The sequence below is a fragment of the Arachis ipaensis genome, chromosome B4, assembly GCF_059453495.1.
Source record: "Arachis ipaensis isolate K30076 ecotype BB chromosome B4, ASM5945349v1, whole genome shotgun sequence".
Classification (NCBI taxonomy): Eukaryota; Viridiplantae; Streptophyta; class Magnoliopsida; order Fabales; family Fabaceae; genus Arachis; species Arachis ipaensis.
Window position 1 is genome coordinate 139,471,298 of NC_142439.1, and position 27,508 is coordinate 139,498,805.

Sequence of the window (27,508 nt, forward strand, 5' to 3'; positions counted from 1 at the left end):
GTAATGGTTTGAGTAACCCCGCCGGGGCCTTGGTGTCCACCTTAGCTTGCTGACAAACACAACAGTTTAGAACATAACGCCTAATGTCTCGCTGCATGTTGGGCCAATAGAAGATTGCACAAATTCGCTCCACGGTCTTTGCTATGTCAGCATGACCTCCAATAACACTATCATGGTACTCATGCAAAATTTTAGGTATCAAAGAGCTATTTGTAGGTATCACCAATCTGTTCCTCCACAAAAGAAGGTCATTATGGACTGAGTAATTTAAATCTCCCAAAGTGTGATTACTACACTTTTCTATCAGTACTTGAAGATCAGGATTTTGAGCTAAATCCTCCTTCAACTGCCTCAGCCAATCAGCTCGTGGTGCAGACCAAGCCCCAAGGAAACTCCTCGAAAGGGCATCTGCAGCCACATTCTCCGCACCAGATTTGTAGTGAATCTCGAAGTCATATCCCAATAGCTTGTGCATCCATTTGTGTTGTTATGGAGTGTGTAGGTCCTGCTCAAGCAGCGCCTTAAGGCTCTGATGATCTGTACGCAATACAAATTTCTTTCCTAGTAAATAATGTCGAAATTTCGCCAATGCTTCAGTGATGGCATAAAATTCCCGAACATAAGCTAACTGTTTCTGCAGAGTTGGGGGAAGCTTCTTGGAAAAGAATGCTATTGGGTGTTTTTACTGCAATAGAACTGCACCTATTCCCGAACCCGAGGCATCAGTTTCAACCTCAAATGGTAGATCAAAATTGGGCAATTGCAGCACAGGTTTTGAGCATATAGCCTTTTGAAGTTGAGTGAAAGCCTTAGAAGCTTCTGTACTCCATACAAAAGCATCCTTCTTTAGCAGATCTGTTAAAGGGGAAGCCAAGGAAGCGTAGCCTTTAATGAATCTTCTGTAGTATCCAGTAAGGCCAAGGAACCCTCTAAGTTGTTTAACATTGGTGGGCTGTGGCCAATCCATAACAGCCTGCACTTTAGCCATTTCCATATGTACTCCACCTCCCCTTATCGTATGTCCCAAGTAATCCACTTCGGATGAGCCAAAAATACACTTGGATAGTTTGGCAAAGAGAGACTCCTGTTGCAACAGCTTTAAGACCACTTCCAAGTGCTCAATATGCTTAGTAAAGCCATCACTATAGATTAGTATATCATCAAAGAAGACAAGCACAAATTTTCGAAGGTAAGGCTTAAACACCTCATTCATTAAGCTCTGAAATGTAGCAGGAGCATTGGTGAGGCCGAATGGCATAACCAACCATTCATATAATCCTTGATGAGTCCGAAAAGCAGTCTTGAATCTGTCATCAGGGTTGACTAGTATTTGGTGATAGCCAGAACGCAAATCCAATTTGGAAAAGATATTAGCCCCAAATAATTAATCTAAGAGTTCATCTACAGTAGGAATTGGAAATCCATCCTTTACAGTGATGGCATTTAAAGCTCTATAGTCTGTGCAAAATCTCCACGTGCCATCCTTTTTCTTAACCAAGAGAATTGGTGAAGAGAACGGACTCTTACTAGGCTGTATTATACTCTCTTGCAACATCTCATTCACCATGGACTCTATCTGAGACTTCAAATGATGAGGGTAACGGTAAGGGCGAGCCTTCACTGGTTCAGTACCCTTAATTAAAGGAATTGCATGATCTTGTGACCTCTGAGGGGGTAAACCCGAAGGCACATTGAATACACCCGCATATTGCTGAAGCAATTTGCCCAAAGCTGGGTTAAGTGAATCGGGTAATTGCAATAGTGGAGTTGCAGGCACCGTCGAATGCTGGACCTCTAAGGTAAACATCTCAGCTAGTGCATCAGTAGAGAGCATTCGTCTAATATGATGGAACTGAGCCTGTGACGAAGGAGCTGTTTTGTACCCTTGAATTGTGATAAATTTTCCATCATGCATAAACCTCAAAAAAGAATAATCATAGTCAGCAATGTGAGCTTTAAGAGATTCTAACCAATTGGATCCAATGACCAACTCACCCCCTGCAACATGAAGAACAAAGACCTCAGGGATGCTGATAGTATTGCCCGATATAGTGATGTCCAAACTGGGGATCACGCCTTCCACTGGCAGAATTTGAAAATTACCAACCATGACCTTAATGCCAGGAGCAGGTTCAATTGGTAAGTTCAGAAACTTGGCAATACGGGGTTGGATAAAGCAATCCGAGCTCCCCCCATCCAATAACGTGTGCACCTCATGTCCATTAATAACAGCAGTGAATCTGATCATAGCAGGTCCCCTAGTGCCATGCATGGCATTGTAAGAGAATTGATGGGCAGCAACCTCCTGTTCTAGAGCCTCCAAAGTAAGATCAACATTAGTGTCATCTGTAGTTTCAGGGTCAGCATCAATAGAATCATCCAATTCAAGGTGAAGTTGCAGGTATTGTTTATTGGCGCAGCGATGAGTAGCTGAAAATTTCTCATCACACCAATAACACAAACCCTTATCCCTCTTGTCCTGTATCTCGGCAGGGGAAAGCCTCCGAACCGAATTCTTCGATGGTGGTAAAGCTGAGCAAGGCGCAGGAGTAGGAAGAAGAGGTGGAAGAGAACTCTTCGGTAGACTGCGATTCTGCTAGGAACCCGAGTAAGAAGGATTCGCCGAGCGAGGTTGGGACGTATTATAGGTGGTTCTTGGAATCGAAGCAAACTTCTCCTCCTGCATTCTAGCCAAAGTCAAGGCGCGCATCAACGAAGGAGGGCACTGAGCCTTCACCTCTCTGCGAATATCAGCTCGTAACCCACCAATGAAACAATCCTTCAAAGCCTCAGGAGGTTCAATATGAGATCGACTAGCCAAGGCAACAAAAGTAGCGTAATATTCACCTACAGTACCTTGCTGCTGCAATTTGAAAAGGAGTTCTCTAGGCGATTCGAAAAGAGAAGGGCCAAACTCCAATTCGATTGCTCTCTTCAACTGTGTCCAAGAACGAAATTGGGCCGATCGTTGAGACATTTGAAACCACGGAATCGTAGGCCCGACCATGTGGATTGCAGTGATCCCAAGTTGTTCATCGTCTGGCATTTTGAAAAACTCAAAGTATTGATCCATGGAGAATATCCACCCCAGAGCATCTGAGCCATCAAACTTGGGCAAATCAAACTTCACTCGGCTATGCTGAGCCAATCGAGTCACATTATCCACCCCATGACCAGAGTTCGAACCATGGGAGAAACCCCTCGATGGAGAGCGAGATCGAGATTGTTCCTGCATGATTTGCGTCAACGAGGATTGAATGGCGTCAAACTTCAAACTCGTAGCCTCTGTGGCTCTCGCACGTTCAGCACGAGTCTCATCGGAGACCTCCTCGATGCGCTGACCCAAGCGTTTCAGCTCCGCCTCCAAAGTTTTGAGCCTCGTGTTTTCTGCCATGGCAGATGAAAGCACCAAATGATAGGGTATGTATATTTTCATTAATTATATATGGCTATTTTCAGTTTTTACACAATTCTGAGCTGAACACAGCAAATATGCAATGTCATCTGCAAATGGCTAAAAATCAAAATGCAACTTCGGGTTGAAAATAATTCTTGCTACTATATATTCTACTATTGCATATCATAATGGATTAGCATAAATAGATTATTAGAAGTTTTAATTTAACGGTATTGTTTTGGCAAAACTGCAAAAATTTGTTGAACAGCCTTCAGTACTTGGCAACTGCAGCTGTCTACTGGTCAATCACATGAACAGTCTTCTTTCAATGAAACAGAGGAGATACAGAACACTGATTTGAAGTAATACAAAAAAAATATCCTTGTAAGTTGTAAATCTAAACTCATTATTTGTCATTTGTAGTTTGAACCGCAATATATAAATAACAACTATGTAATGTACCATGCAGTATGCTATGCTTTTCTTGTGCTGCTAGATATTTTAGAGAAACTAAAGCAAATGACAAGTACTCGTGAGGGCACCAATGTGGTGAGTTAGTTATTTTTGTCGTGTCTAATTTGGATTTTCCACCATATTCATGTTAATAATTCTTGTACTTATTTTTTGTTCTACAGAAAAGGGGGCATCATATATATTTGATTCATGTTATATGCTGCAAAGTGCAAAAAAGAAAGAAGGTTCTAGCATATATGATTGTTTTCTTCTAGTGCTTGAGGTTGCACAATGCACTAGTCATGAAACTATATTGATTTGGATTTCATGCTTTTGATCAGAATATAACTGAAGGTCATCTTCCTACTTAAACCAATCCCTCATCAAACCAACTCTAGCAACCCATTTGAACTCCTCAGTCCTAACTCTAAAAGAAGCATTTCCAATGTTCCTTAAGTTCATATTATGTTACTCTGTAGCAACCCAATCCAAGCACTACCGAATAGGAAGAAGTACCAACTACAATATACATTTGGGAAGAACACCACCATCAAAGACAACAGGCCTACTTACAAACACAAGACTATAACAGCAACACTCTCCCAGAAGAGGACTCGTTTATTTGATTTTTTCTTTCATATATGGCCTCTTTCTTACATGGTTTATAGTGAATTAGAGAAATACTCAATAATAATAATAAATCTCTTACTCATCACTAACGTACAGCACTATTTCTATTATATATTATATTATATAATATATTTTGTAAAAACAAATAAAAATAAATATTAGCAGATAATATAATTTATATGTTGCTTTTTTATTCATCAATTTTCTTATTGTACCACAGTTACATGTACCAGAATAAATACCTAATATTTTTTATTAATTATAAAATAGTTTACTCACATTTATGTAGAAGTGTAGAATACGTACGTAACCCATAATTGATAATGAAACAAGAGTAAAGAATGGAGTGAAGACAAAGGCTCTACTTCTAAATTACGAACACAAGACTAGAGCAGCAAAGTATTCACTCATAACGAGAAATTTGTTTTATGCATATTAAAGCCCGTATTTCTCTACTTGTAAATTGTAATATATATATATATATATATATATATATATATATATATATAAGTTTAGTAGGTCCGTGGTTGGAGATTATGTATGTCTAATGTGTTATATGTCACTAACGTGACATATAATGCTTAGAACTCATGAGTAGCATGTAATGGCTTGCAGATCAAGAGAGGCCTCCGGTTTTATGTGGTGTTGGATTTGGTTATTGTTGTGTGTAATGAAGGAGGTAAGTGCATGAGAGGCTCCGAAGAAGAGAGCGAGTATGGCGAGGAATAGCAAACTGATTGAATGATCAACTCCGACGTGCATAAGAACGGCCCATGAGATGAAGATAGCGCCGTGGATGTGACTGAATCTTTCTCCAAACAGAATCGTTAAAGCCGCGCCCGAAACAAACACCATAAAACTCAGCATTTCAACCACCGAGCCTCCTATTGTTATTGTTTCCCGCCGACCCGTCAGCAGCCAGGCCCAAACACTTATCATTAACAGCATTACAAAAAACGGAACTTCTTTTGAGTAGCTTTCAACCTCTTCATCATTTTCTTCACACACCACAACGGGCACTTTCTGCTTGTGTGGATTCTGATAAATGCGGTAGCAAACTATTTTATTTTCATCTGAACCTAACTGTTGTTCAATTATGTCTTCCAAGCATATCCTGGTCCAGCTAGAATTTACACGTGTTGAACGGTCCAGTTCCCATAGGGCAGAATCAGAATTTGAACGTTTCAGGTGCTGCAACTGTTTAGGCCCAAATCAATTATAATAAGATTGGTTGTATACAGTAAGGGCGAGCACGAGTCGATTTGGTTTGTATTTATGTTAAAATTAGAATCGAACCGATTAAAATATAACTGGTTTGATTTGGTTCGAATCTACATTTTTTTTGTATATGTACTCGAACCAAACTAAATTGATTAAGAACGAATTGGTTCGGTTCGGGTAAATGGGTATCCGATGACTTCAAAATTCATAAAAAAAAATCAAATTTTTATCTTAAAAATTCAATAAATATAATAAACATGTAGCATTAATAGAAATAATTCAAATATGATAAACACCAAATACATTAAAAACTAAACTCATTAAAATTCAAACATATTAATAGTGAATAATCATTGTCTAATAAAAAAGTCATATATTTTTTTTTATTCGGGTTTGCGGATTGATTCGGATTCCGCACTCCAAGAACCGATATCCGAACCAATACTAACAAAAGTCATTGGTTTAGTTTGAACTGGATCCAATTATCCGTCGATTCCATTCCAGAACCAATTTAATTGGTTCGATTCGGATTCGGACAGATAATAGAATACTTGCTACTCGTGTTCACCCTAGTATACACATACAAGTACGTAAGAAATAAAATATAAAATAAAATATTTATTAAATAAAAAATAAAATATTTAAAATTTATTAAATATTATTTCTTTATTTTTTTTAGTAAGTTAAGCAACATATCTCAGTCACTATAGTATTCACCTATATAATAATCCAACTATAATGAATAGAAAATCTGTGTTGGCTCGCGTACCGGTGTAAACACATAAGAAATCGTTCTGGACGCAAGAATGATTCTTTTTCTGAGCACGAGTATAATTGTTGCTCCAAAGGTTGGACGACGTGAATAAAGTTCCACATGACACGGCGGGTATCCGTCAGGTCTTTGATCAGAAACACGGTCTTCACTAATAGTTGGATCTGGAATTTGTTGAGCCATCATGCAACAAATTAAACTAAAATGAAGAATGCACACGATGGTCTATCTGTGCATATCATCAAAATATATATAGTAATCGAGTATAAGATAAGCCATGAACACAAGAGGCAGCATAGATGATATCGAAGATTCCGGGGTCCTGATCAAACCTGTTTCAAAATTTATTCCTTAATTGGGGTCCCACTTCACGTTCATTCTATTTACGAGTAACGCGTTGTCCTGCACTGAAATTTGGAGGAAACTTCTGGGAAAATTCTCTCTCGCTCATTCTCTCATCTCTTTTTCCTTTTCCCTCACAGCTACATGATTGATGATTATTTGCAATGTGGTGGTGCACACTGCACAGGGACAAGTTCTCTTCCAAAACTTACGTGCATTTTTTTTTTGCACAAATAAATAATGTTTGTACTTAGTAATATAGAAATATGTATAGTATACCCAGCAAAATAATGCCACACTTTTTTATTGTTAGTTTAATCTTTAATTTTATAATATTTTTTACATATTGTCAAAGTTTTATAACTAAAACAGACACTATAAAGTATAAACATAATTATTATAAAATTTAACCTAAAAAAATAATTTAACTATCATTTTCCCATTTTAAAATGTTTGAACTATATAAAAGATACACTTGCACTACAAGATACACGGAGGGTGGCGGCAAAAATTACCAGCCTTTCACCTTGTCACTGCAAAACAAGTCTGCGGAAGAGGATTTCAACGTGTGCCGCAACATTAACAATATTAGAAGTTATGCAAGCAAACGGGATAGTGTTACGGACCGCCTTAGGTCTAGTCCGCCTATCGCCGGGTCGGAGCGCCTCCGGCCCAAACCCAGAACGATAAAGAAACCCTACGGGTCGACCTTCGGATACCCGACCCGTAGGGTCATACCACCACGCTCATCGTACGAGCCAAACCGCCTAGCCGAAACAAGCGGGTCGGAGTCATCGGGGTCTTACCCGACCCCCCGACCCGATGGATAGGACCACCAACGCTCCCCCACGTGAGCAGGAGCAACGCAAGACATTCTAGGCAGTGGGCTAGGTCACCTTTAGGCCCACCCAGTACGGTATATAAGGGGAGAGGTCAGCGCTCCCCCCAAGGTACGTCACAACCCTGACCTAATTCTGCCACCCTCAGTACGGACACTGACTTGAGCATTGGAGTGTCCTAGCAGGTGGCCACCCCCTCCGCCCCGTTCGACCTCTGACGTCACCAGCATACAGCTTCCCTCGCTCTGCGCATCGTCCGGCACTTCCCTCTCACCAGATCATCACCCTCCGACAACCCGAGATAACCAGGAGACGAATATTGGCGCCGTCTGTGGGGACCCAGACGCGAACATGGAGTGACCCATCACTTCGGAGGAGCTCCGCGAAGGAGGCGGAGCCCGTTTGAGCAGAGCAAGCTCGACAGCCCGCGCTGCCGAGCACCCGAGACCATCCATTCAACCCAACCAAATGTACACCCAAACCCCCGAAAGGCGCCCGTTCGGGGGGACTGGAGCTGACAGCGCCAAGATCATGCAGGAACTCAGGCACATAGTACAAAACTTCGAGCGGGAGCTGGCAGCGAGGGACCAGTCCCATGAAAAAGCCAGCCACTCACGCGGCGGCGCAAGCTGATCCCACACCCGCACCCGCAAGCAACGTCCAAACCCACTCGGAGCAGGTCGGAAGGCCGGGGGAGGTCCCAAAAGAGAGAGACCGGGAGACAAGAAGACCCTGTCATCATGGGCGCAACCCATTTTCACCCGGCAATCCTCAAGGTCCGGCTTCCGAGAAACTTCGACAAGCTGACGGACATGAGGTATGACGGGACCAAGGACCCCCAGGAGCATGTCACAGCCTTCGAAGCAAGGATGAATTTGGAAGGAGTAGGCGACGCAGTCAGATGCCGGACATTCCCTGTAACGCTGGTCGGACCTGCGATCCGATGGTTCAACACGCTCCCACAAGGGTCCATCACAACTTTCGCAGACATATCCCAGAAGTTCCTAACCCGGTTCACGACACGTATAGCTAAAGCGAAACACCCAATCAACCTATTGAGGGTCACCCAAAAACCAGGGGAGCCGACTAGGAAATTCCTAGACAGGTTTAACAACGAGTGCTTGGAGATCGACGGCCTCACGGATTCAGTTGCTAGCCTATGCCTAACAAACGGCCTACTAAACGAAGACTTTAGGAAGCACCTCACAACCAAACCCGTGTGGACCATGCAGGAAATTCAAAGCGTCACCAAAGAATACATCAACGATGAAGAAGTCAGCCAGGTACTAGCAGCCAATAAACGGCAGCCTCCTAGCTCGTCAGCACGATAGGCCCCCTAAACCGACAGGTACAAAGAAGCTCCCAGAGATAGCAGCCTAAACAAACCACTCAAGCACCCACGAATAGGGAGGTTCACGAACTACACGTCACTTACGGCGCCCATAGTAGAAGTCTACTAACAAATTACAGATAAGGGGATTCTGTCAAGGCCTAGACCACTAAAAGAGAGAACAGGAGGCAACAAAAACCTTTACTGTGACTATCACATAGGATATGGGCACAAGACCCAAGATTGCTTCGATCTCAAAGATTCCTTGGAACAGGCCATCAGAGAAGGAAAACTAAGCGAATTTTCCCGGCTCCTAAGGGAGCGCTCTGAGGAAGAATGGAGCCAAGCTGTCAAGCCAAGGCAAGAACCCCCAGGAGATGCCGGCAACCCCCAACGTTCGTAGTTAACGTTGTGGTCGGACAAGACAACCCCCTCAAATCCAAGTCGGCAGCAAGAAAGGACACTCGGGTACTCTCCATTTCAACGGATAACCCCGCCACCGGCAAAGGGCACCCTACAATCTCCTTTGGTCCAGAAGATAAATGGTTCAACGACCTGCCCGTAAACCCCCCCCCCTCCCATGGTGGTTACAGCAATGGTCGGTACAGGACTAGTCAAACGCATCCTCGTCGACACAGGAGCTGACTCTAACATCCTGTTCAAAAACGTATTCGACGCCATGGGACTCAAGGAATCCGACCTCAAGAACCACCAACATGGAGTCATGGAACTAGGTGACAACTACATTAGGCTCGACGGGACGATCTCCCTCCCAATCAGCCTTGGAACTGGTAACACTAGGAAATCGGTTATGGCAGATTTCGTAGTCCTCAGAGACTCCACTACCTACATCATCCTGGGAAGAAAAACCATCAATGAGTTCTCAGCTGTAATATGCACCAAGTTCCTAACGATGAAGTTCATAACGGACAAGGGAACAGTCGGTTCCATAAGAGGAGACCTAGAAACGGCGGTCGTCTGCGACAGCGCCAGCCTCTCCTTAAGGAAAGAATCTAAAAAAGCAGCCGGCGTGTTCCTAGCAGATCTAGACGTCAGGATGGAGGACAAACCAAGGCCCGAACCAGAAGGGGACATGGAAAAATTCCAAATAGGGAAGATGGCAGACCAATTTACCTTCATCAACAGAAACCTACCCCACGAACTTAAAGGCCCCCTCATGGAAGTTGTTAGGGCAAATAGCGACCTCTTCGCATGGACCCCATCAGACATGCCGGGGTTGGATCCCGAGGTCATGTCTCACTGGCTAGCCATCAAACCCGAGGCCAAACCGGTAGCTCAACGGCGAAGAAAGATGTCACAAGAAAGAGCTGGAGAAGTCGCCAGGCAAACAACGGGGCTGTTAGAAGCAGGGTTCATCAAAGAACTCGAATACTCAACATGGCTATCCAACGTTGTCTTAGTCAAGAAGGCCAGTGGGAAATGGAGAATGTGCGTAGATTACTCCGACTTGAACAAGGCATGCCCAAAAGACTCTTTTCCCCTCCCCAACATTGACACCCTAGTGAACGCGGCAGCGGGATATCGTTTTCTCAGTTTCATGGATGCCTACTCTGGCTACAATCAGATCTCGATGCACCAACCCGATGAAGACAAGACAGCCTTCATAACGCCGGGAGGCACCTATTGCTACAAGGTAATGCCTTTCGGATTGAAAAATGCAGGGGCCACCTACCAAAGGATGATGAGCAGAGTCTTCCACGATCTTATCGGCAAGACAGTAGAGGTGTATGTCGATGACATCTTGGTAAAAACAGCAGAGCCGAGCAAACTGATAAGCGATCTCCAGGCCGTCTTCGAGGCATTGAGAAAATTCAAAATGAGGCTCAACCCACTTAAATGTGCATTCGCCATGGAGGTTGGAAAATTCCTAGGGTTCGTGATAACACAAAGAGGGGTAGAAGCCAACCCGGACAAATGCGAAGCTGTTCTCAAAATGACAAGCCCTGGAAGTATCAAAGATGTACAACGGCTCACCGGGAAGCTCACGGCCCTATCCCGGTTCCTCGGAGCCTCGGCTGAGAGAGCCATCCCATTCTTCAACTTAATGAAGAAAGGAATCACCTTTAAGTGGACCTAGGAGTGTGAAGAGGCGTTTAACCACTTTAAAAAGATACTCTCGGAACCTCCCATACTCAGCAAGCCCAGAGAGGGCGAGCCCTTATACTTGTACTTGGCCGTGACCATGCAAGCAATGGCAGCAGTCCTAGTCAGGGAGGAGGACAAAACCTAACGCCCAATATACTTCATCAGCAAGATACTTCAAGGGGCCGAGACGAGGTACACCAAATTGAAAAAGCTAGCCTATGCCCTACTAATTTCATCAAGGAGATTAAAACAATACTTCCAAGGGCATACAATCATCTTGAGAACCGACCAAGCCATCCGACAGGTCCTCCAAAAACCCGACCTAGCGGGAAGAATGATGGCATGGGCAGTAGAGCTATCCCAATACGATCTGCAATATGAACCAAGGCAAGCGATCAAAGCCCAAGCCATGGCAGACTTCCTTGTAGAAGTCACAGGAGAAGCCCCTGACCTACCAAACACACGGTGGAAACTCCATGTGGACGGAACATCCAACCAAACGTTCGGTGGAGCCGGAATTATCCTCGAGAACCCGGCAGGAGTGGCCTTCGAACAATCCATCAAGTTCGAATTCCCAGTTTTAAACAATCAGGCTGAGTATGAAGCCCTGATAGGGGGACTAATACTAGCTAAAGAAGTCGGAGCATCAAGGGTGGAAGTTAGCAGCGATTCCAAGTCGTCACCTCCCAAGTAAACGGCAGCTACCAAGTCAGGGATGTGCTGCTACAAAAGTACTTGGAAAAAGTGAAAATGCTATGCAAAAGCTTCGAAGAAGTCACAATCCAGCACGTTTCCAGAGAGAGAAACGCCTGAGCCGACCTCCTCTCCAAGCTCGCAAGCACCAAACCCAGCACGGGAAACAGATCCCTGATCCAAGGATTAGCCATGGAACTCGCAATTATCATGTATGCAAATGAGGCGCCAAGCCCCCCTCATGGATAGACCCCATCTCCCGATATCTGGAGCACGCAGAAACACCTGACAAATGAATTTTTTTTGCCGGTATAGAAATTATCAAATGATCAATCGTAGTATAGTCTAAACCGACGCAAAATCCTTCATCAAACAAATCTACAATCTATATCCGAGAGTACTAGTCTCCCGAGTCGTTCTCCCTTGGAATTGCCAAAGTGTGCATCTTATTGATTTAGTAAGCCTTGTTGGAATTCTTTGAAGGTTTTAGCAAAGTAATGAGAAACAAACAATCAATTATCAAAAGACTTGGCTTAGGGTTGGCATTAGAAATTCTATCCTTATAGTCCATTCAATGTTGACAACAATTAGGCCTTGCTTCATTTAGTTATCCCCTAGGTATAGAGGGAGGTCAAATGAAAGCAATCAACTTGAGTCACAAGTCCTAGCTTCACCTTATGGGAATCTAGCTTTAGTGCACTCCAAGCCAACTAGCAATCCCTAATTCCAAATCAACTATTGATACAACTATTCAACTTCTTCCAAGGACCAAACCCTATGCCAAGTGTGAAAATTCTACTCCATAGCTAGTGTTGTCATTTTATCAAACATGTGATGAGCAAGAAGGAAAGTCATAGTAAAATGAGAAGAAAAGTCGAATTGAAAGTATTGCAACACAAAGATCTAACAACAAGTCTCAAAGAGTAACAATGAAAATCAAATTCTCAAAATAGGGACGAAATCCAAAATTACAAAGTTGAATTCTAGATCTATGAGAATTGATCAATTACATCTACTACTTGAAATTGGAGAAGAAAATCTATGACATGAACAAAGTGGAGCGAGAATTGTAATGGATCTCACCAAAAAGTCATTGAAAATTCAGAGATTAGATGAGGATGAACCCTAGTGAAAAGCTTGGAATCTCCCTCTTCTTCTCCCAAAAGTGTAACTAACTCTCCTCTCAAAAAATATCTCCATCTAGAAAATGAACTAAAAATTGTCCTTAACCCTTGCTCCTTTGGTCTTCTTAAGCTTTTCCCGCCAAGGCGTTTCCCCAAAAGTGGGATTCTTAACTACCTCCACGCCTAAGTCACGTGACTTCTTAAAAATCATATTCGTAAATCGGCGCGCACGCGCAAGATACGCGCACGCACCGTCGAGACGTCTTGTAATGTGCGCGGAGGCGTGATATACGCGTGCGCACCCATGAAGATCCTGGCTTAGCCGCTTCTCAAGCCGGCTCGTGACTTGGCTCTTGGCTTTGGCTTCACGTTGCCCTATCCGCGCGGGCGCGCCAGGTGCGCGCACGCGCCCATGCGGAAATTTCCAAAGGTTAATCCTCATGCTTCCTTCCTTTGTGCCCGTTTTCCTTCTCTCTTTCGGTCCATTCCTACTCTATATCCTGAAACCACTTAACACACAAGTCACGGCATCGAATGGCATCAAGAGAAGATTAGAAATGTATCTATTTTAGTGCAAAATAAGCATGTTTTCATTCATGAGGCAAAACTAGGAAAGGAATGCAAAATCTTGTATTTTCATATAGAAAGTGTGTGGAATCATTGATAAAACCCCTGAAATCAGCACAAGATAAACCCTCAAATTGGGGTTTGTCAACACCCCCAACGAAAAAGAAGCACAAGCCGTCAAGAGGGAAGCTCCTAAGTACAAAATCATACAAGGGCAGCTGTACAGGCGAGGGCTCCACCAACCCCTACTCAAGTGTCTTCACCCTGACCAAACGGACTACGTCCTAAGGGAGGTACATGAAGGGTGTTGTGGCCACCACATCGGGGGAAGATCTCTAGCAAGGAAAATCATCCGGGCAGGATACTATTGGCACACAATGATGTCGGACGCCTGGAAATTTGTGAAAAAATGTAAAAAATGCCAGGAAATGCCAGCTTCCACAAGGCACCTCCCGAGGAGCTCAGTCTCATGATGGCCCCCCGACCTTTCGCCCAATGGGGAGTCGACCTCCTGGGGCCATTCCCACCAGGACCCGGACAAGTGAAATACCTAATAGTGGCCATAGATTATTACATCAAATGGGTAGAAGCAGAGCCACTAGCCAGTATAACCGCAGTAAATTGCCAAAAATTCATGTGGAAGCAAGTGGTTACGAGGTTTGGGATCCCAGAAGCTGTCGTATCAGACAACGGGACACAATTTACTGACAAAAAGTTCAGAGGGTTCCTAGAGGGACTAAGTATCAAACAGAAGTTCTCGTCAGAAGAGCACCCCCAGACAAACGGACAAGTCGAGGCGGCCAACAAGGTCATCCTAAAAGGGCTAAAGAAGCGACTTGAAGGGAAGAAAGGCTCATGGGTAGACGAGCTCGCCTCAGTCCTATTGTCATATAGAACCACCCCCCAATCATCTACTGGCAAAACCCCCTACCGACTCACATACGGGGTCGACGCCGTCATCCCAGTCAAAATCGGAGAGCCAAGCCCGAGGTTACTCCTCGGAGGAGGAAATGAGGCAATCGAAAAAGACCTGGCCGACGAAACAAGGGAGATGGCCCACCTGATGGAAGCGGCGATAAAACAAAGAATAGCCATTAGGTACAACGACAAAGTAGTGAAAAGGAGTTTAGCAGAAGGCGACCTAGTCTTACGGCGTAACGACATAGGGCCACCAACCCCAGGAGAAGGCAAGCTGGCCGCAAACTGGGAAGGACCTTACAGAGTAAGAGAAGTCCTCGGCAGAGGGGGTTACAAGCTGGAAAAGCTGGACGGAAACGAGGTGCCGAGAACATGGAACATAAAAAATCTCAGGAGATTCTACTCGTAGTAAGGGGCGACCACATGACCTCAACCCCCCCCCCTTTTATGTTCCATTTTACTCCCTCTTTTTATGTCTTATGCAAATCACACCTACTATCTTTTTCACTCAATTATGCATTATTATTATCTGCTCATCTAACAAAGCAATAAGTGTACCTTTTTGCAAATCTCAAGTAAAAATAAAGAACATAGCGAAAAAGGCAAACGGTCGAACCGACGGAAACCCGGGACTGATCACCCCGGGAACCATAAGGGACCAAAGGAGAACAAATCAGCTCAAACAAAATACCACGATAAACGGTAAAATAAAAGGCCGCGACGGCCCGAACAAACAAAAAGTAAAAGCGAGGCCACGACGGCCCAAATAAAATCAGCATTATCCAATACGACAACGAAAAGCAAAAAGGAAAATGTTCATTACAAGCAAAGGGGCCTACACAGGCCCAAAACACACAAAACAACAAAGAAACAGGAGGGACCTCCACCTCAAGGCTTCAAGAGATCAACAATCTTCCCGTCCTCAACAGTCTTGAGGGCACTCTGGTGCGGTATTTTACAACCACACTTACTGACCGGCAAGTGCACCGGGTCGTACCAAGTAATACCTTACGTGAGTAAGGGTCGATCCCACGAGGATTGATGGATTAAGCAACAATAGCGTTTGATAGGATTAGTTAGACAGACAGAAAATAGTGTTAAGATACAATATAAAATACATTAAACAATATCAAAAATATTGAAGAAAGGCAAGTAATTAAGATGGGAATAATATATGGAGAAGATAGTTAAGGTTTTAGAGTTATCTATTTTTCCGGATTAACTTTTCTTACTAACTAATTTAATTATGCAGGATTTAATTTATGGCAAACTGTATGTGACTAGACCCTAATTCCTTAGACCTTCCTAGTCTCCCCTAAAATTCATTAACTGCCAATTTCTTGGTCAATTAATTCCAATTAGAGGGTGATAATCAATTTCTAGTTTATATGCCACAAAAACTCTAACTATCCAAGAGGTAAAAGGATTATATGTCACGTATCCTATTAAATTCAGATAATTAAAATTTAGGAGAAATAGTTTTCAAGCTGTTGTTCAGGTAAAGAGCTTTTTCAAGTTTTACAAGAACTCAAATAGAAAGAGGGTCATACTTCCGTTCCACCCAAATTCATAAAATAAAGAGCGAAAATAATTCTTCAATTATAAATTCACACATAAATTAAAATAGTAAAGGCAATAAAATTAATCCATAGAAATAGACAGAGCTCCTAACCTTAACAGTGGAGGTTTAGTTGCTCATGGAAAAGAGAAAATAAGGATTCAGGTAAAAATGTACCGAGTTCCAATCTGATGGCATCAGATTCCTTTTTATAACTAATCCTAATAAATTTAAAATCTAATATTTAAATTTAAACTTAAAATAATATCTTTTTCTAATTTAAGATTTGAATTTAAATTTGAATTAATTAACAAGTCTTCAGCTGATGGGTGGGGACCACTTGATTTGTCCAATCTGCAGCTTCTAATCTGTGATTTCTGGGCTAAGAACTGGGTCACAACGGCCCAAAAATCGCCCCCAGCGTTTTCTGTCAATTGTCCAGATCGCTCATGTGACGTGTCCGCGTCGTCCACGCGTTCGCGTCATTTATGCAGATTCCAGTCCACGCGATCGCGTGAGCCATGCGTCCGCATCGATATTCGCTGGTCATCTCCTTGGCTTCTTCTCTTTCTCTGTAGAAACTCCATCAAATTCCGCCAAATGCTACCTAAAATAAAAAGTATTGCACAAAACTCAAAAATAGCATCCATAGTGGCTAAAATATAATTAATTCTTAATTAAACTCAACAAATTAGATGCAAATTCACTAGAAAAAGATAGACAAGATGCTCACACATCACAACACCAAACTTAAACTGTTGCTTGTCCTCAAGCAACCAAAAACTAATATAATCTTAGGATGTGAATTTGCATGAGAAGGAGAGTTCGATTAAGCCCATGTCTTCTCTTATAGTGGGGTTTACAACTGCAATCCTGAACAGTTTTGGCATCTCACTTTATCCTTTGAAGTTCAGAATGATTGGCATCCATAGGAACTCAGAATTCAGATAGTGTTATTGACTCTCCTAGTTCAGTATGTTGATTCTTGAACACAACTACTTTATGAGTCTTGGTTGTGACCCTAAGCATTTTGTTTTCCAGTATTACCACCGGATACATAAATGCCACAGACACATAACTGGGTGAACCTTTTCAGATTGTGACTCAGCTTTGCTAGAGTCTCCAGTTAGAGGTGCCCAGAGTTCTTAAGCACACTCTTTTTGCTTTGGATCACGACTTTAACCGTTCAGTCTCAAGCTTTTCACTTGACACCTTCACGCCACAAGCACATGGTTAGGGACAGCTTGATTTAGCCGCTTAGGCCAGGATTTCATTCCTTAGGGCCCTCCTATCCATTAATGCTCAAAGTCTTGGATCCTTTTTACCCTTTGCCTTTTAGTTTAAAGGGTTATTGGCTTTTTCTGCTTGCTTTTTCTTTTTCTTGTTTTTTTTTATAAATTTTTTTTTTCGCAAGCCTTGTGTTTTCACTGCTTTTTCTTGCTTCAAGAATCAATTTTATGATTTTTCAGATTATCAATAACATTTTTCTTTTTCATCATTCTTTCAAGAGCCAACAATTTTAACATTCATAAGCTTCACTATCAAAATTATACACTGTTCAAGCATGCGTTCAGAATCACAGAAAAAAATACCACCACATCTCAATAAATCAGACTATTCTTAAAATTAACTCAATTTCTCATGCAACACATCACTTCTTTTTCTTTTCTTTTTAGATTCAAGTTCAGTGAGTGGTACATGAAACATCTTTTCAGTCATTAAAGCAATTAAAAGAAAACTAAACTAGTCCTAGGATTCTAACTAATAAAGGATCATGCAACAAACAAAGCAAAATAATAGGAAACCGGAACATAACATAGATAAAGAGGGGAGGAATAAAAATTGAAAGGAACTCAACCACCTTAATTATCCTAGCGGTCGCTTTATTCTTTAGGTTGTGCTCCTTCGCGAAGATGATTCACCTCTCTTTTGTACTAGAAAACCTATAAGCGCAGCGTCAACACCAAACTTAAAGGTTTGCTTGTCCTCAAGCAAATAAGAACTGAAAATAGAGGAGACAAATATTAAAATGAAAGAAAAAAAATAAAAGGATAAGAAAATAAGAGAGAATTAGGATTGGGAGAGAGAGAGAAAGAAAACTGGGCGGCGCAAGCGACGCGTTCGCGTGCAGCACGCGATCGCGTACGTCGCGCATTCTTCATAATGACGCGATAGCGTCAGGCACGCGTTCGCGTGGATGGCCATATATGCTACTGACGCGAATGCGTCAGTCACGCGTCCGCGTGACCAAATTTGTGCTTTTAGCACACTTTTTGCCCCAAGCTGGCACAACTCTCTGCCCAAACGCTCTTTTACGTCGAATTTGCAGGTCACGCGATCGCGTCGGTGAAGCGACCGTGTGAATGACAAAAATCACAAATGACGCGAGCGCGTGAGGTACGCGATCGCGTGGGATCGTTTGTGCGAAAGGCTCCATTCTGGCGTCACTCCCGCGCAACTCTCTGTAACTTTTTATTTCTTTCTTGCACCCCTAGATGATGCGTTCGCGTCAGCGACGCTGGCGCGTCGGGTGCTTTCTTTTTTATTTTATTTTTTTTAATTATAGCTTGAGGTGTTCGGTTCCTGGAAGAACATAGCTGCATGATCAGAAAATTAGTAAGAACTCAAAAATAAAATAAAATAAAATAAAATAAAATAAAATAACTAAGAAAACTACTACTACGAAAAATAGCTAAGGATACGAATTTATCGGGTTGCCTCCCGACAAGCGCTTCTTTATCGTCACTAGCTTGACGGTCAGCTCCTCTAAGGAGGAGGATCATAGGGGCTCAGCTCTTCACCCCTTGCTTTGAACTTCTTTCCTGTGTCTCCATAACGTAGCTCAATATGCTCCAGAGAGAGGATTTTGATTACTGTATAAACCCATGCTGGATTGCTGGTCAACACCACCTTCATTCCTGGAGAGAAACCTTCAGTGGGGATCTTTTTGTTTCTCCATCCTCTGGGTATTTTTTTCTTTTTGGGGACCTCCTCTTTGGTGGATGATGCAGTTTCAACACCAAACTTAGGTTTGATGTCAGGCGGAATTTTATCGGTTGTCACCACAGGAGGTTTGAGTTGCAAGTTCTGCTGTGCATCATCAAGGGGTTCTTGAAGGTTTGGATCAATAAGCTCAGCCTGCATGCACCTCTCTTCTTCACCTGTTGAATGTACATCTTTGAAGACATGAAAGACCAGTTGCTCATTATGCACTCTAAGCACTAATTCACCCACTTCTACATCAATCAGAGCTCTTCCAGTGGCTAGGAATGGTCTTCCTAGAATTATAGAGGCATTCTCATCCTCCCCTGTATCAAGAATCACAAAATCTGCTGGGAGGAAGAACTTACGCACTTTGACCAAGATATTCTCCACTAATCCGTATGCCGGCTTCATAGATTTGTCCGCCATCTGTAATGCTATCTTTGTGGGTTGTGCCTCTTAGATCTGCAGCTTCTTCATCACAGACAAGGGCATTAGATTGATGCTTGCTCCCAGATCACATAAAGCTTTCTCAAAGGTTGTGCTCCCAATAGTGCATGGAATTTGAAAGCTCCCTGGATCTGGCATCTTTCTTGGCAAGTTATTCTGAATTACAGCACTACATTCCTTAGTCAGGACTACTGTTTCATCTCCCTTTAAATGCTTTTTCTTTGACAACAGCTCCTTCATGAACTTGACATAGATAGGCATTTGCTCCAAAACCTCAGCAAAAGGAATATTGATTTGTAACTTTCTGAAGATTTCCAAGAACTTTGAGAACTGTTTGTCCTTGGTCTCCTTTTGAAGTCTCTGAGGATATGGCATTTTAGGCTTGTATTCAGGAGCCTTTGGCAAAGTAGGATAAGTGTCAAGAGAGTATGGGAATGGGTTGTCCGCACGCTTTGGAGGGTCGTGTTCTACTTCTTCCTTCTTCTCCTCTGGAGCTTCCTTTTCAACTAGCTCTTCATTGGCCTTGGTCTCAGAGCCAGCTACTTTACCACTTCTTAATTGAATACCCTTGCAATCTTCTCCTGGGTTCACCACTGTATCACCTTGAACTGTACTTGCAGACCTCTCAAGTATTTGCTTGCTCAGTTGGCCCACTAGCACCTCTAAGTTTCTAATGGAGGCCTTGGTTTCCTGCATAAATTGTGCTTTCACACTTGCCACTTGTTCACTTATTATGGTGATAGCCTTGCATTCTTCTCTTAGATTTGGAATTGTGTTACCAGAAAGGCTATTAGTGGTCCTCTGATCAATTTCATTGACCTTTGTGGCTAATTGACCCATTTGAATTTCCAGGTTCTTGATGGATGCTCTGGTTTCCTGTCTAAAACCTGTCAATATTGCTTCCAAATTATTGTTCTGCTGGAAACCGCCCTGAGAACTATTGTTGACGTTCTGAGGTCTCTGAGGTTGGTCCCTCCACCCAAAGTTTGGGTGATTTCTCCATCCCTGGTTGTATGTCTTAGAATATGGATCATTGTTGGGATTCCTAGGGCCACTCCCCATGTAATTCACCTGTTCATAAGAAGGTTTAGCATAATCATGATTATCATTTTGAACAAAATTACCTGCTATGTCATAGGAGATTTCTTGGGGTGGATTTTGAGTGTTGATAGATGAGACTTGCATGCCACCCATCTGTTGAGTAAGTAGATTTATCTGCTGAGACATCAGCTTGGTCTGAGCAAGAAGAGCATTAACATCTTCTACCTCCAACACGCCTCTCTTCTGAGGAGTCTCAGAGTTCACAGGATTCCTGTTAGATGAGTACAGATATTGGTTGTTTGCAACCAATTCAATAAGCTCAATAGTCTCCTCTGGTGTCTTCTTCTTGTGCAATGAGCCGCCTGTAGAGGTATCTAAGCTCATCTTGGACATCTCACCCAAGCCTTCATAAAAGATATCTAGTTGAGTCCACTTGGAGAACATGTCCGGAGGGCATTGCCTAGTTAGTAGCTTGTACCTCTCCCAAGCTTCATAAAGTGTTTCACCCTCTTTCTGTCTGAAGGTCTGAACCTCTAACCTAAGCTTAGTCAGCTTCTTTGGTGGGAAAAATTTAGTGAGAAACTCTGTAACAACCTTGTCCCAAGTATTCAGACTCTCCTTTGGTTGTGAATCTAGCCATAGCTTTGCTTTATCCCTCAGAGCAAACGGGAAAAGCATGAGTTTGTACACCTCTGGGTTCACTCCATTTGTCTTCACAGTATCACATATCTGTAGAAAATTAGATATAAATTGATTCGGGTCTTCATGAGGAAGACCATGATACTGGCAATTTTGTTGCACCAGGGTGACCAATTGTGGCTTCAACTCAAAGTTGTTTGCAGTTATAGGAGGCACCACAATGCTTTTTCCATAAAGATATGCAGTAGGAGCAGAATAAGAGCCAAGCACTCTCCTCTGTTGATCATCCCCATTCGGATTTACCACATTGGCATTAGCGTTATTATTTGCCATAGTGGATTCTGCAGTCTTGCAAAGTCTTGCTTGTTGTAAACGTCGCCTGAAAGTTCTTTCAGGTTCAGTATCAAAGTCTAAGAGATGTTCTTTGTCTCTGTTCCTGCGCATACACAAGCAGAAAACAAGAAAAAATGGGACTCTCTACGTCAGAGTGCAGAGAAGTCCCTGTGAGGTAACCTATGTAAAATAATAAAAAAAAAATACTAAAAAAAATTCAAAAATTTAAAAAGAAAAATAAACAGGAAAATTAAAATAAAATTAATCGGGTAACACCAAACTTAATTTCAGAAATTAAAAAAAAATATTAGTGCCATTATAATTTTTTTTTAAAAAAATAAATAATAAAAAAATAAAATAAAATAAGACTAATAAAATATAAAAAGAAAAAAAATTAATGGAAGAAACAAAACAAAAATAAAATAAGAATAAAACGGAACAATAAATCAGGAACGAAAGTTTTGAAAAAAATTAAAATAAAATAAAAATAAAAGATAAAAGGAAGTAAGTAAAAGAATTTCACGGGGCAGGGAAAAGAAAACGAAAAAAAATAAAGGAAAATTAATTTTTTTTAAAAATAATAAAATAATATTTAATTAAATTTAAAATTAAAAAGCCTAATCTAAACAATCAAACAACTAATAGTTGTTAATTACAGTCAATCCCCGGCAACGGCGCCAAAAACTTGGTACGGTATTTTACAACCACACTTACTGACCGGCAAGTGCACCGGGTCGTACCAAGTAATACCTTACGTGAGTAAGGGTCGATCCCACGAGGATTGATGGATTAAGCAACAATAGCGTTTGATAGGATTAGTTAGACAGACAGAAAATAGTGTTGAGATGCAATATAAAATACATTAAACAATATCAAAAATATTGAAGAAAGGCAAGTAATTAAGATGGGAATAATATATGGAGAAGATAGTTAAGGTTTCAGAGTTATCTATTTTTCCGGATTAACTTTTCTTACTAACTAATTTAATTATGCAGGATTTAATTTATGGCAAACTGTATGTGACTAGACCCTAATTCCTTAGACCTTCCTAGTCTCCCCTAAAATTCATTAACTGCCAATTCTTTGGTCAATTAATTCCAATTAGAGGGTGATAATCAATTTCTAGTTTATATGCCACAAAAACTCTAACTATCCAAGAGGTAAAAGGATTATATGTCACGTATCCTATTAAATTCAGATAATTAAAATTTAGGAGAAATAGTTTTCAAGCTGTTGTTCAGGTAAAGAGCTTTTCCAAGTTTTACAAGAACTCAAATAGAAAGAGGGCCATACTTCCGTTCCACCCAAATTCATAAAATAAAGAGCGAAAACAATTCTTAAATTATAAATTCACACATAAATTAAAATAGTAAAGGCAATAAAATTAATCCATAGAAATAGACAGAGCTCCTAACCTTAACAGTGGAGGTTTAGTTGCTCATGGAAAAGAGAAAATAAGGATTCAGGTAAAAATGTACCGAGTTCCAATCTGATGGCATCAGATTCCTTTTTATAACTAATCCTAATAAATTTAAAATCTAATATTTAAATTTAAACTTAAAATAATATCTTTTCCTAATTTAAGATTTGAATTTAAATTTGAATTAATTAACAAGTCTTCAGCTGATGGGTGGGGATCACTTGATTTGTCCAATCTGCAGTTTCTAATCTGTGATTTCTGGGCTAAGAACTGGGTCACAACGGCCCAAAAATTGCCCCCAGCGTTTTCTGTCAATTGTCCAGATCGCTCATGTGACGCGTCCGCGTCGTCCACGCGTTCGCGTCATTTGTGCAGATTCCAGTCCACGCAATCGCGTCAGGCACGCGATCGCGTCATTGCGATTTCCTCCATTCCGCGCGGTCGCGTGAGCCATGCGTCTACGTCGGTATTCGCTGGTCATCTCCTTGGCTTCTTCTCTTTCTCTGCAGAAACTCCATCAAATTCCGCCAAATGCTACCTAAAATAAACAGTATTGCACAAAACTCAAAAATAGCATCCATAGTGGCTAAAATATAATTAATTCTTAATTAAACTCAATAAATTGGATGCAAATTCACTAGGAAAAGATAGACAAGATGCTCACGCATCACACTCACCTGAGTAAGATCAAGGTCGGGAGCAAGCACAGCCACTTGAAGCTTAATCCCCTCTTCAGTAAGCTTCACGGCCTCCTGAGCCCCTTGAGCAAGCTCCTTATTCTTTTTCTTCAGAGCAACCACCTCCTTGCGAGCGGCCTCCGCCGAGCTCTCCGACAGCTTAAGCTTTTCCTCCAACTCTTTCACTTTCTTCTTAGTCGTCTCAGCTTCACCACGGGAAGTGTTCAAGTCCTTCATCAAGGCAACATCCCGCTCCATCAATCTACTCGCCTCTTCGGCATACTCTTTAGATTTTCCCTCCAACTCAGATATTTTCTTTTTCAAAGACTCCTCCCGGGATCTCGAGTCCGTCAAATTTTTTTGTGAATCCCGAAGCTTCACCTCCATGGTATGATAGTTCCTCAGGACGGGCTCCACCTTCTTGGCAATGGCGGCTGCTCGGAGAAGGCTGCGATAAATCCACCTCGCCTGCCCAGAGAGATCAGCATCGTGAAAGAACTCTTCCGTACCAGGAAGCAACTGAGACTCGATAAACCCCCTGGCGTCGAAATTTTTCTCCATAACCGAGAGTCCTTTCCCGGAATCCCGTTTTCTCTTCTTTGAGCTATCGGCAGCTTACAAATGATCCCCAAACCCCAAGTCATCATTAAGAATCCTTTCCGTCTCCACGACCACCTTCCCCGGAGGATCCACAGTAGAAGTCCCACCCTGGACGGGCTGACCTTGGTTAAACCCGGCAGCCTGCCCACTGCCCTCCCCGGCAACCTCACGATCTTGGCTCGCCGAAGGGGTCACCGACGAGTCCTCCCCACCTTCCTCACTCCCCTGAATGAGACTCATCAGGTCGGCAAGGGTTTTCTTCCCACCGGCCATGGAAACTAGAAAAGCAAAGAAAAAGACATAAGAAATAGGAAAACAAAGGAATAAAAAACATAAGGGAAAAAACTCACCAACATAAGACCGACCGGCCTCCCGATCACCCATAACCATACGGGGGTTAAGGTTCCTCTCACCAAAAATTGCCAACAAGATGTCAGCAATATTACGATCCTCCGGGCTTTATCCATCATAGAAAATCTTAATCAGGTAGTCGGATCCCACCCCGAAACTCCAGTAAGTCGGGATCCGCCTATCTCCCTCAAGTGTCAACCAGAAGGGTTGGTGACCTTCGATAGGCCTAACCTTGAAAAAGGTGGATTTGAAGCCGTGATAAGAATCCTCGAAGAGGCCGAAAATCCTACGACCCTGTTGGGCCCTAAAGGACATATATCCCTTCTTCGCCCTCTGGCGGGAAGAATTTGTGAGAAGAAAAAGATAGAGGAAGACATTTACAGAGGTCGGCAGCTCCAGGTATTCGCAGACCATCTCGAAATAGCGGATGGCATCCCAACTGTTCGGATGCAGCTGCGACGGAGCCACATCGCAGCGGTTAAGCAGACCCATAACAAAAGGGGTGAAGGGCAGCCGAACCCCCAAAGTCGTGAACATAGGTTCATAGACCCACATCTAATCGGCAACTCGGGGGGCCACCAAATTTTTGTGGCATACGCGCTCCCGATCAGCAGGGACGTAAACCTGGTAGAACGCCTCTTCAGAACCACCCCCACATAGAAGCCTCGCTTGACGCAAATTTTGAAGACCCTCCTTCGTAACCTGGGAGGGGGTATCCCTCACATCGGAGGACACCCAAGCGTAGTGATCAACGAAGTCGGCTAGCGGTCGCTGAGCGGGGCTCGGGAGGATAGAATGCTCGGCCATACCTACAGCGGGGGCACCGCTCAGTCAGAACGGAAGATCGGGAACCCACACAAAACATAAGCAAAGCTAAGGTTCCTCAAAACACCCCTTTCAAACTTATTCCTACACTAACCCAGAACATGAAAATCCCCAGAAAAATCCAGTGGCGCCCCCCTCTAAAAGGAAAAGAAAGCAAAACCCAAGCGTGCACACAAGAAAAACTCACAAACATACAAAATCAAAGAAAATAACTAGAAAGAACAGGAAGCGTACCAGAAATGAAGAAACCTCTAAAGAAAGGAGAACCCAAGCAAGAGCAAGAACACCCAAAGGAGGAGGAGGATTAAGAGCAGCGATGTAGGAAAATGGAAGAAAGAAAAGAAAGCAAGAATGCAGGGAAACGGAAGAGAGAAAATGAAACTGTGAAGGGTCTACGAAACAAAACAGGGAGAGAAACGTAACCACCGAAGAAGGAGCGCCAAAAAGAAGGGGCATACCTGTCTTTTCACAAGCTTTGAAATGATGGGGCATTTAATGCCCCGCGCGGAAGCCAAGGAGACAGTGCCAATGATGAGGCTTTTACGCGTGCAAAACACAAAACGCCACCAAGCGAACTCCCGAGGAGAACGAAAACGCCCTTACTCGGCGAGTAGCGTAAACGCGCCTAACCACGAGCTCCAAAACCTCGAGGCTAGCGCGTTAGGGGCACTGTTACGGACCGCCTTAGGTCCAGTCCGCCTACTCGCTGGGTCGGAGCGCCTCCGGCCCAAACCCGGAACGATAAAGAAACCCTACGGATCGACCTTCGGATACCCTACCCGACCCGTAGGGTCATACCACCATGCTCATCGTACGAGCCAAACCGCCTAGCCGAAACAAGCGGGTCGGAGTCATCAGGGTCTTACCCGACCCCCCGACCCGACGGATAGGACCACCAACACTCCCCCATGTGAGCAGGAGCAACGCAAGACATTCTAGGTAGTGGGCTAGGTCACCTTTAGGCCCACCCAACACGGTATATAAGGGGAGAGGTCAACGCACCCCCCAAGGTATGTCACAACCCTGACCTAATTCTGCCACCCTCAGTACGGACACTGACTTGAGCATCGGAGTGTCCTTGCAGGTGGCCACCCCCTTCGCCCCGTTCGACTTCCGACGTCACCAGCATACAGCTTCCCTCGCTCTGCGCATCGTCCGGGACTTACCTCTCACCAGATCATCACCCTCCGACAACCCGAGATAACCAGGAGACGGACAGATAGCAATGTTGCTATTTGCAGTGTCTCGTACTATGAGAAATTAGTAGACATTATTGAGTTAAATTACAATGGTCAATTTATGGTAGTCTTGTTCAAGTGTATTTGCACAGATACCACGTCGGACAGAGACACACGACAAGACGTTTTGGGTCACATCTGTGTCAACTTTGCCACTCCAATTCACACCGGTGATCGAAAAGACAAGGAGACATACATCTTAGCATCTGAGGTGCGTCTTGTGTTCTACGTGAATGATGAGGTTGACAACAGATAAAGTGTAGTAATCCATGTGAAGTCAAGAGATTGTTTGACATGGGTAAAGATTATGAACATTGTGAGGTCGACCTTCACCCCAGTCTTGTATGACTAGCTTGCTTGAATTCAATGTCGAAGGCCTACGGTTGACAAGAGATGGCAATTTAGAAGAATCCACTAATAACGGCTTTGAAGATTGTGATGAGGCCGCCAATTCATAAATAGAATTCTCCATCATGCATGTAGCTCAATTGATAGGAGATTCTGCATATATATTAACAGAGTAAATGCCCAAAATGGTCCCTAGATATCAAATCGTTATTCAATTTAGTCCTTGATTTTTTAAAATGACCAATTAAATCCCTGAAATTCGAAAAAGTGCATCTCTGTTAGTCCCTTGCAGAAACGCCGTCTAAACGTTGATGATGTGGCATTCCAGCTGTATGCTGATGTGTATCAAACTTGAATTTGATTCAAATTGGTACCTAAAATTGCTTAATAATATCAAAATTAGTCCATTTTCAATTATAAAACCCTAATCCCTAAATTATTAAGCAATTTCACTATTTCAGGTACCAATTTAAATCAAATTCAAGTTTGGTACACATCAGCATATAGCTGGAATGCCACATCATCAATGTTTAGACGGCACTTCTGCAAGGAACTAACGGAGATACACTTTTTCAAATTTTAAGGATTCAATTGGTCATTTTAAAAAGTCGAGGACTAAATTGAATAGCGATTTAAAATTGAGGGACTATTTTG

General features: G+C 42.7%; 1 protein-coding gene and 2 pseudogenes across 1 annotated transcript; 1 reads left to right on the top strand and 2 right to left on the bottom strand.

Moving 5' to 3' along the window:
* Nucleotides 1–682: 682 nt before the first annotated feature.
* On the bottom strand, nt 683–3,394 carry LOC107637201 (uncharacterized; annotated as a pseudogene).
* A 5,000-nt stretch (nt 3,395–8,394) lies between these two features.
* Nucleotides 8,395–8,985, top strand: LOC107637202 (uncharacterized). The gene has a single exon (XM_016340639.1). The coding sequence runs from the start codon at nt 8,395–8,397 to the stop codon at nt 8,983–8,985; it is 591 nt and encodes a 196-aa protein (XP_016196125.1).
* A 9,731-nt stretch (nt 8,986–18,716) lies between these two features.
* LOC148569443 (uncharacterized) lies at nt 18,717–20,222 on the bottom strand (annotated as a pseudogene).
* Nucleotides 20,223–27,508: the final 7,286 nt, after the last annotated feature.

Bases quoted from the DNA above. Each gene is read 5' to 3' on its own strand.
- LOC107637202 (XM_016340639.1), top strand. From the start codon at position 8,395: ATGGGCGCAACCCATTTTCACCCGGCAATCCTCAAGGTCCGGCTTCCG.